The sequence below is a fragment of the Eriocheir sinensis genome, chromosome 41, assembly GCF_024679095.1.
Source record: "Eriocheir sinensis breed Jianghai 21 chromosome 41, ASM2467909v1, whole genome shotgun sequence".
Taxonomy (NCBI): Eukaryota; Metazoa; Arthropoda; class Malacostraca; order Decapoda; family Varunidae; genus Eriocheir; species Eriocheir sinensis.
This window is the reverse complement of record NC_066549.1, coordinates 82,682-93,404: the sequence shown is the minus strand read 5'-3', so window position 1 is coordinate 93,404 and position 10,723 is coordinate 82,682. Positions and strand designations below refer to the sequence as shown.

At 43.3% G+C, this 10,723-nt stretch overlaps 1 protein-coding gene across 1 annotated transcript in view; it reads left to right on the top strand.

Annotated features, from left to right (window-relative positions):
- LOC127009460 (ras-related protein Rap-1-like) overlaps positions 1–9,883 on the top strand; it is a gene marked incomplete in the record, with an annotated part of 51,280 nt that extends 41,397 nt beyond the window's left edge. The window contains 4 exon segments of the mRNA XM_050882548.1: positions 298–609; positions 3,685–3,825; positions 6,374–6,597; positions 9,656–9,883. Of these exon segments, the coding sequence (XP_050738505.1) occupies positions 298–609; positions 3,685–3,825; positions 6,374–6,597; positions 9,656–9,797 (819 nt within the window).
- Positions 9,884–10,723: the final 840 nt, after the last annotated feature.

Below are 10,723 nucleotides of genomic sequence, written 5' to 3'. Positions count from 1 at the left end.
GACCATTTGAAGAAAAAATGTTCGTACTCTTAAGGAAGATCATGAGCACTTCCAGCTGAGCCTTGGGATGATTTGAGGGTCCAGCTGGAGAGGGTTTTTGAGTGCCTACAGACATAATCTAATAATAACTGATAATATTGCTCGTGGCATATATTCTTTGGAATGAGCTGCTTTTTCATTATCTAGTATCCAAAAATCGGTCATTCATTAATTTCCTCAGTTTTCCCCTAACGTGCTTATTTCTCATGTAGTGGCCATTTCTTTAACCAGTATGTTTCCTTTTCATTTCCCGGACAGCCTGCAACAATACACAGCAGCGGAGATTCAAGGGAAGAACCCCACCCATGCCTAGGCGGCCTTGGCAGCGGCAGCGATGGACCTGGAACCAGTGAAGGCGCAACAGGGGGAGCAACAGGTAGCAGTACTCCCACCCTTAGTGCACCGAGTAGTAGCAGCGGCCCTGATGCACTCCACTCCAAGAGGTACCGAGTAGTCGTAATGGGCGCCGCTAAGGTGGGCAAGACGGCCATTATCAATCAGTTTCTCTACGACACGTTCACCCCCAAGTATACCCGCACCGTGGAGGAAATGCACCATGGGGAATATGAGGTGGGTGGAGAGTGACAGGGAAGAGAAGTGTGCGATAAGTATGAAGAAGGCGTGGAAGAATGATGGATGCTAAAGAAAGACGAGTATTTACTTGATGGGGGAAAGAGATAGAATAGGAAAACAAGAGGCAGCTAGCAAAAGTTGGGGAGACTGAGAAAATAAAGTTGGCTAAGAGTAACTCATACCGCATGTGAGGAAGATGGGAAGGGGTACCAGAGAGGCGAGAGGGGCGAAAAATCCAGGTCAGATGACATGATGCTTCGATATGGTAGATCGGGCACATACTGAAGCGAATTTGGCTTGGAACAAGATTAGGAAAGGCGAGGGTTGTATATTCTAGATTAGAGAAGTCTTATGGAAGGTAGGATGAGAATATGCATGGCTAGAATAAGATATGGAATAATAGGGAACAATTGGGAAGGGACAGGTTGAGGTGGAATAGGCTGGAAAAGACTTGGGGACTTGGGAAGGGTGCATTTGTTACGATGCATACACCGGCTTCGATTTGCACCAAGAACCAAACCAGTGTGGAGGCGTGCCGGAGCAAGCAGCCACCTCCAATCGTCTTTCCTGAATGTCCGGACCATTTTTGCCCTTCTTAAGGAGAGGTAAGATATATATTATACTCGTATAAGAAAGTGCATGTACAGGGAAAGGAGAGGGGAAGGAAAGGGAGCAGTTGGGTAACCATCAATAAGGTAGTAAGGGTAAAAAGGAGAGAACAAATAGGAAGAAAAATGAATGGTAGACAAGATGAGATAAAGAGTAAGAGAATGAGTAACTGAATGAAGATGAGTAGGCCTTGTATGTGGGTGCAGCTAGGGAGTGATGTACGGGATGAGTGGATGAGAGCAATGTAAGGAAAATCAGGTAATGAAAAAGAAGAAGGGCTGTCGTCGCGAAAAAAAAAATGAGAAAAGTGGAGGAAAAGAGGGAGGAAAATCAGCAGTCTGAATTACATATAATTTTTCCACATAAGTTTTAATCACCTTTCCGTTCTTTTTCCATGGCTGTTTTTTCTCTTACCTCTTTCCTCTCCTCCTTAGGCTTATACTTTGTTTGTAAGACACTTAAAGTTTATATATTTTTTTACAGTAAAGGAGGCAGCTCAAGTGAAAAAAACAGTGTAAGGAAAAAAAGCTCGCTGATATCTGTCAAGTAGAATGCATTGTATATACGGTATGCGACATGGGAGGCGGTGGCTAAATGGTCAGCGTGCGGGCGCGGCGTCCGGGAGAACGCAGGTTCGCTTCCCGCCTCCGCGACAAGCAAGCTGGCAATTTTTCAATCATGGCCGAGTGACCTAAAGCCCCGTTCACACTGTGCCGGCTGTTGGCCAACACAACCCAGCGACTTTTGCATTTTTTTTGGTGGGGGGGGGGTGAGTTTTGGTGTATGATTCCCGACAGTCGTCGCCTGTCTGGGACATCCGGCCAACTAGTTGTCAGCATGTCTGCGACGTGCTGGCAACTTGTCTCAAGAGGAGTCTCAACGGTTATTTTTTTTATATGCCGCCATGTCTACGACAACCACGACTCTGCCAACCGATTGGCCGACAGTCGCAGACTGTCTGTGAACTGGTTGGCCGATCAGCTGGCCAATGGTTGCCAAGGAGTTGGCCGACGGTCTTCGCGACTGTCTTGGCGGCAGCCTTGCCGACTGTCGCCGAATTCTACCCAGAATTTTAAAAGGATTTTTTTTGCCGTAGACATCTTAATAGCACTCTTCATGGGTTCTGTGGTATAAAGTCAATAATGGGCCGAGACTACGTTGTGTCTAGGATTGTTACCCGTTCCTTAAAATACGGAATCTTTCTGTATTCGAAAGTGAAATGCAGCGTTCCGTTTTGAACCAGTACGGAATGCCATTTGTTCTGTATTTGGCTGTCTGAATGGTCTAGCAGATAAAATTCAGTATCTTAAAATTGTAGTGAGCGCATTTTTCGGTTAATCATAAAGCCAGTCTGTAAAATTATGTATATGTCAAGGTTCGTCGTAAAATACGTGTAAAATACGCTCCGTAACGTCCCTCCCCCTTTCCTCCTGCCTCCACCAGCAGCGGGCAGCGGCTGTCAGTCATGGCAGGCTGGAGAAATCTTAGGGTTGCCACCCGTTCCTTAAAATATGGATCCATTCCGTATTGGATAGTGAGATGTTGCATTCCACATTTTTCTGACCTCAAGGTGGCAACCCTAGTTGTGTCATTCAACCCAAGAGAGAGGCAGCTGGAGTGCATGTGTGCTGTGTTGGTTCCCAAAAGTGAAACGTAACCATGCCAAGAAGTTGTTTTGCTTGTGATTGCAAAATGAAAATATAGATCTCCTGATGGCGGCAGTGTTAGCCAATATTTATGGGCCGACAGTAGTCACGAACGTCCTTCATTAGACGAAGACTGTCGTCACGACAGTCCCTCATTATTCTTAAGTAGTCGGCATCGACGACTGTGCCAGACAGGAAACAGTCAAAATTTGAAAAATGGCCCCGAGAGTCTTCACGACTGTCTCAGGACAACCCAAGACTGTTGGGGACAGTTTTGACGACTGTCCGCGACCTCCCTCAGACCTCAATCGGAAATGATCGTTGGTCCAGACCCTTGCCGACTCTTGTCGTGGAAGTTTAGCATGTAATACTTTTTCGCGCTAACCCTCACGACCCCACACTCCCCTCCTGATGTGCCCTCAGCATTCGGCGACCGTTTGTAGACCTCTTTCAAGATATGCTCGACCGTTTCATAGCTACATACCATACATTCACCTCTACCTGTCAGTGTATTCCAGATTTCCCTTCATTTAATAACTTCCTCCATAACAAAAACTTCATTTATCTCTCTCATCTACCATCCCTTCCTCCCTCCTCTTCCTCATGTCCCCTCGTATTCTCTCCACACTCTCTTTCCTCCCAACCCCGCTCCGCGTCATTCCGTACAATCCATCCGCTTCTATTCCCTTCCATCCAAATTTATTTTTTCCATTCCAAGCATTCTCGCCTCTTTTTCCGTTACCACCTTACCAACAAATGATCCACCTTTCCCCATGCTCTACACAACACATTTAAACTCAACCTCTCCTCCTGTCAGGTTGCCGGCCTCTCCCTCACGCTGGACATCCTGGATACGTCAGGATCATTTGAATTTCCTGCTATGCGAGAGCTTTCCGTCAATACAGCAGACGCCTTCATCCTGGTATATGCTGTGAACGATGCGGATTCCTTCGAAGAGGTACCGTAAGTCTTTTTTCGAAACCCCTAGTAGAATATTTTGGTGTTTAGCTATAAAATCTTTCATATTTCTGTGTTTAGTAGCTATGTATATTTTATTGCATGTTTTTCGTGTTCTTTATATATATAACCTTAGGTTACACTCCTTCTCACAGCCCTCACTCTTCATTTTTTTATGATTTCCATCCCAACTCTCCCTCACTTTAAAACTCCCACTTTTTTCTTTTTTTTTCCTTAACTTGTTCCTCCTTCCGCATTTATTTGAATCCCCCACCACCTCTTTCTTTCCAGCCACTTGCCTCTCCACCAAATACTTACTCATCCACACCCCCTCTTCCTCCTTGCCTCCCTTAATCTTTCTTCCCATCCCGCTATCCCATGACTCCCACCACCATCCAAGGCCACAGCCCTAGCTCTCCTATATTAAGAGATTACATTTGTTACCAACTTTAACCCCTTCAGTGCCACGTCCATATATATACAGACAACCCGATCCATCCCCTAAGTGCAACGTTCGAATAAATACGGACCGCAGTTTAAAAAATCACAGCGCAATAAGCAAGCGTAGTCAGCGCGCCAAAATTACCTGGCCTTATTTACCTGGCCTTTGTTCTGCCACGCCCACCCCACCTCATCCCCCCTCTCTTGACCCAAGCCGCGCTCCCTGGACACCGAGTCAGTCGACCTCTGACCGCCGATTAGGAACGATGTCACGTGTATTATTTACATATGGGTGCCCTCAGTAGTGTTATAATTCATACATGTAAGTGTGTACATCAGTGTTATAAGTCATAAATGTAATAATATTGTAGAATAAAGGATTCATATTTTCATTTGCATATCGTGTGAAAGAAGATTCAATAAGTTTGCTGTGCATCCATAACCTATAATGGGTCTTGTTTTTATTCAAACACCCCTAATCTTTCCTTTGCCAATTTAACCGCATTACAAGAATTCTTACCATGTATCCAAATTTTTCTTCATATCTTTATAATACTTTCAACTACTTCCAACAAAAAATCAGATGTATGTCCTGATTTTATATCAATAGAATAACTATCTAACTGACTAATAGGGAGCACACACGCGCACACACACACACAGCAAAAACTTCACATGTTCTATGAAGGCAAAGAGAGATGGAGGGACGAGTACCTAGGAAGGACGCGTAATGCACACACTCAAAAAACTATCGTTACAGTGCGGTCCGACGAATTTCACACTGACCAACCCGGTAATCTCGGCAGGGTTGGTAAGAGTTTTTGATTAATTCTCTTATGTTTGTATATAGTTTTCTGTGTGATCAGGACGATCACAATTAAGAGGGGGGAATAGTGTTGTGCTGGAAGCTTCCTCCGGGGTCTATGGGCCTCTGGAAGACTGGGAGGAGCGAGCAGGGGGGTGGGGAGCAAGGCCCCGCCCGCATCCCGCCTGTGCAAGGTGTTTACATATCTCCCTCCCACGGAGTCTTGTGACGGCGACACGGAGCCCAAGTATACGTCCGGCATAACAGTGTCATGTTAGTAAACTGGCAAAATTCTTCAAAAGAAAGCTCTGATTTTCAGTGCTCCCAAAAAGTACTTCAGAAAGCCACCACAACTTCAAGCAGGGCTCTGAAAGCATCTTTAGATGTATCTCTGTTGATTGCTAAAGCCCAATAGCCATTCAGTATTGATGAAGAACTTATTTTGCCAGCTGCAAATGTGATGGCTGAAATAATGTTGACCATCTAAGAGCAGTTCCTTTGTCACACCAAGCTGTCTCTCGCAGGGTAAGAGAAATGAGTGCAGATATTCAGGATTAAGTTGTGAATGAGCTGAAAGCAAGCCAGTCATTTTGACTCCAAGTTGATGAATCAACTGATATCAGTGGGCAAGCTCATCTTGTCTCCTTTGTGAGATATATTGATGAAGATGATATCAATTAACACATACTATTTTGCAAAAAAATAGAAGACAATAGGGGAAGTTATGTTTAATGTCATTAATGAGTTCTTCTCTGAACAAGGGGTTAGCTGGAAATCTTGCATGAGCATGTGTACAGATGCCGCTACATCCATGACAGGGAAAGTGAAGGGACTGGTGGGAAGGATCAAGAAAGATAATTCTGATGTGGAGTGGACTCATTGCATCCACCGTTGGTCTTTTCTCTTTCCGGCTCTGTTGATAAATGGGTAACGTGGGAAACCTAAGGATCGTAAACTATGATAACTTGGATGTCACAAAATGTTCAAAGGCAAATAAGACGGAGATGAGCACCGAAACCACACGTAGTCTAGTGCATGACCCCAGCTTTACCTTTAACTCATCAATCCCACCACTAAACGCAAACGAAAATATACCACTAATCACCAGTCAACACCACCACCACCACAACTCTCGTGACAGCATCAACACAAACACAGTCACTATAACACCTCCACCACAATTAGTACTCAAGTAACTTCACCAATGTAAACACCTTCACCAGCACTGCCCCCAGTTACGACAACCACCACCATATCGAAAGCCACGAATAACATCACCATTTACGAACTGATTAACACACAGGTACGCCAACTTCGAGAATTCATCCTGCAGACCAAAAAGACTCCCGTGCCTATGGTGGTGGTCGGGAACAAGGCGGATCTTGAGGATGAGCGAGCGGTACCTCTGGAGACGGCTGAGACCATTGTCCTCGTCAACTGGGAAAACGGCTTCCTGGAGACCAGCGCAAAAGACAACCTGAATGTGTTACACGTCTTCAAGGAGCTGCTCAAACAAGCTAAGATAAGGTGTGTGTGTGTGTGTGTGTGTGTGTGTGTGTGTGTGTGTGTGTGTGTGTAAACTGTCCTCTAGGGGCAAACTCCTCTTCCCACAAGAAACAAAAGCCTACATAAACCTCTCTAGCCATGGACTTACGGAACCCCAAAAGCAAGTATTATCTCTAGGTACCAAATGACACTTTAAATCTAAGTTTGATCATTTAAAGAAAACCTTGAACTAAAAATACTGTTCAATTCACTACTAAAACTGCAAGATCGAGAAATCATTACCATAAACCCTTACCCCAAACATCACCTGAGATCTGAAGCGAAAAGACAGAGAGACGACAAAAACCGCAACCTACTTACGAAAGAACTCCGCAATGCTGCCAAACAACTTAAAGATAGCCCGGACATAATAGTCAGGAAAGCAGACAAGTCTAACATATGTATCATTCTAGACAGAACAGACTACAAAAATAAACTAGATAATATCCTTAATAATGAACAAAATTTTAAAACAATCACACCCAACCCCTCACTAACACTAAAAACAGAACTTAATAAACTAATAGCCAAAGCAAATTGCAATAATCCAGTAAAGGTATTCAAGTCCATTGTCGGAGAATATGCTCCAGGTTACATGTACGGTACAGTAAAAATACATAAACCGGGTAACCCATTGCGACCCTTATATCCCAAGTAACCACACCAACTTATCAAATTGCCAAACAAATCAATACCTTAATTACCCCTTATCTACCTTGTAAATACCAGATAAACTCCACAGATGACTTTTTGCAACTAATTAAAGTCATGAGACCACAAGAAATACTCTAATAATTAGATGTAGATTCATTATTTACAAATGTACCATTAAACACAACAATAGATAATATGTAATACAGCCTACAACCATCCAACACTACCTCCTCCAGCCTTCGAAATAAATATTTTAAAAGACCTCTTACGAGCGTGCACCACCAAAAGCCCTTTTACTCACATTGACGGCAATATGTGCATAAAAGAACACGGTGTCAGCATGGGCTCTCCTCTTGGAGTGACATTTGCGAATTACTGTACGACTCACCTTGAAAATAGTATTATTGACAATAGTTACAACCCCAAACCAGGCCTCTACTGCAGATATGTCTATGATTGTTTTCATGAAATGGGCATAAATAATCTTATAAATTTCCTAGATGTACACATAGACGGCAATAATAAAATCAAATTTATCACTACGGTATACCAGAAACCGACTAACAGCGATATATACCTAAACTCCAATAGTGAATGCCCTCAAAGGTATAAAGATGGAACAATTAAAGCACTCGTTCACCGCAACTACAAAATTTTCTCCTCCTGGCTACACTTCCATAATAGCATCAGTATTGTAAAGCAAGCATTCATAAATGATGGCTACTCTAACAAACACTTTGATAATATACTTCGTAGACACTTGGACAAAGTTACAGCCAGTGAACCATCTGCTACTATTGAAAATCAACCAAATATTCATAACATCTATTACCTAAACCAATACTCACCTGCCTATAAAACGGATGAGAGAATCTTAAGACAATTAATAATGAACAACACATAATGCTTCAACCCCAATGATAAACTGAACTCATGATATACTATAAAAGCAGAATCACAATCAGCCTCATAATGAAAACCAATAATAGCCCTACGCCCCCTCCTTTGAAACAAACTAATGTCGTGTACGAGTTCTCTTGTCCTCTTGGAGAATGTGAGCCCCAACATAGTTCGTACATTGGCATGACCACCACAACCCTGTCTCGTCGTATGACTATGCACTTGGCATCAAGAGGCCCCAAGATTCACCTCACTACCAACCACAACACACCACTGACATGAGATATACTTGTCAGCAACACAAGAATCCTAAGAAAAGAAAAAGATTACAACAGACTACAAATACTAGAAGTCTTGGTGATAAAGCAAAACACCCCAGGCATACACGTTCAAACAAGAGGCACACACAGGACATTAATACTCGGTTAACTTTCTCGATTTCTGATAGACGGCACGACAGTCGCTGCCACACCCCTCCCCAGCAGCACACAGCCCCCTCAGTAACATGCTGACTACCAGCGAGTAGGGATGGGCAGGACTGTTAATTTGAGGACCGGTAATACCGGTACCGTTAGGAGTGTATTTTTTTTTTCTTAATGACGTTTGATGAAATATCTAATGAAATTTTCTGTAGAGAAAACTCTCTCTCTCTCTCTCTCTCTCTCTCTCTCTCTCTCTCTCTCTCTCTCTCTCTCTCTCTCTCTCTCTCTCTCTCTCTCTCTCTCTCTCTCTCTCTCTCTCTCTCTCTCTCTCTCTCTGTCTCTCTCTCTCTGTCTCTCTCTCTCTCTCTCTCTCTCTCTCTCTCTCTCTCTCTCTCTCTCTCTCTCTCTCTCTCTCTCTCTCTCTCTCTCTCTCTCTCTCTCTCTCTCTCTCTCTCTCTCTCTCTCTCTCTCTCTCTCTCTCTCTCTCTCTCTCTCTCTCTCTCTCTCTCTCTCTCTCTCTCTCTCTCTCTCTCTCTCTCTCTCTCTCTCTCTCTCTCTCTCTCTCTCTCTCTCTCTCTCTCTCTCTCTCTCTCTCTCTCTCTCTCTCTCTCTCTCTCTCTCTCTCTCTCTCTCTCTCTCTCTCTCTCTCTCTCTCTCTCTCTCTCTCTCTCTCTCTCTCTCTCTCTCTCTCTCTCTCTCTCTCTCTCTCTCTCTCTCTCTCTCTCTCTCTCTCTCTCTCTCTCTCTCTCTCTCTCTCTCTCTCTCTCTCTCTCTCTCTCTCTCTCTCTCTCTCTCTCTCTCTCTCTCTCTCTCTCTCTCTCTCTCTCTCTCTCTCTCTCTCTCTCTCTCTCTCTCTCTCTCTCTCTCTCTCTCTCTCTCTCTCTCTCTCTCTCTCTGGCCTGCTACACCTCCATTATTTTATCATATATATATATATATATATATATATATATATATATATATATATACATTTTACGTAATTTTGTATGAAAAATATCCTCCATCTTTTTTTTTACCCCTGCAACTGCAGGTTTCCACTCATCTACCCCTTTCGTCCCCTACAGGTACGCCCTAAGCCCTGCGGTAAAGAGGCGACGCCAGTCCATGCCCAACGTAGGGATGCAGATCACTCCTGCCCAGCTCTCCCACCTGCAGCACCTCAAACAGAAAAGCAGCGGCAAGCGTAACTCCTGTGTCATCTCTTAATTCAAAAGGGCTATATATCTACATTGTCCTGTTTCTATACTTTATGTAATTCTCCTTCTACTATACGAGTATGAGTTGCCACATAAGATGAATATATATATATCTATATATATATATATATATATATATATATATATATATATATATATATATATATATACAGACACACACACACACACACACACACACACACACACACACACACACACACACACCTGCATAGTCCGTCAACGCCAACTCCGGCTTGACGAGCACGTGGCACGTTACCCAAAAGCTGATCCTGCTCATCGGATTGTATCTGTAAGACAGAATCCTGAGTGGAGGAGGCCAAGGGGACGCCCACGGAGTTCGTGGCTTGAGCAAGTCGATAGATCCTGCCAGGAGGTACTCAGGTTGGGAAGGGGGCCTGCATGGAGACTCGCCCGTCGGGACCCCAGCAGACAACTCACCACCCGGTGTATGCCCCCATTAATGGATTGGTTATTTATGTATTATAATCATTATAGCTATAATAGTCATACATTGAAACAGTGAAGTGTTTGCAGATTTTCTCTTGTTTGTTTCGTTATGGTATGTTCTTTTATATTTATTTACCACCAAACATCTTGACGCTATGAGATATATATATATATATATATATATATATATATATATATATATATATATATATATATATATATATATATATATATATATATATATATATATATTTATACGTATGTAACATCATGACCATCATTATCATCATCATATTCAGTTACAGACCTGTATCTGTCCCATCTAACGATATATACGATCCGTACCCTTATTCTTATATATATTACACGAAGGTAAAGAGAGGCGAGCCAGGTTTTCCCACTGTGGGTGGGCGCTGGACCAGAATTTCCGTGGACTGCACAGGCAGACGAGGAAGAGATATGATTGCT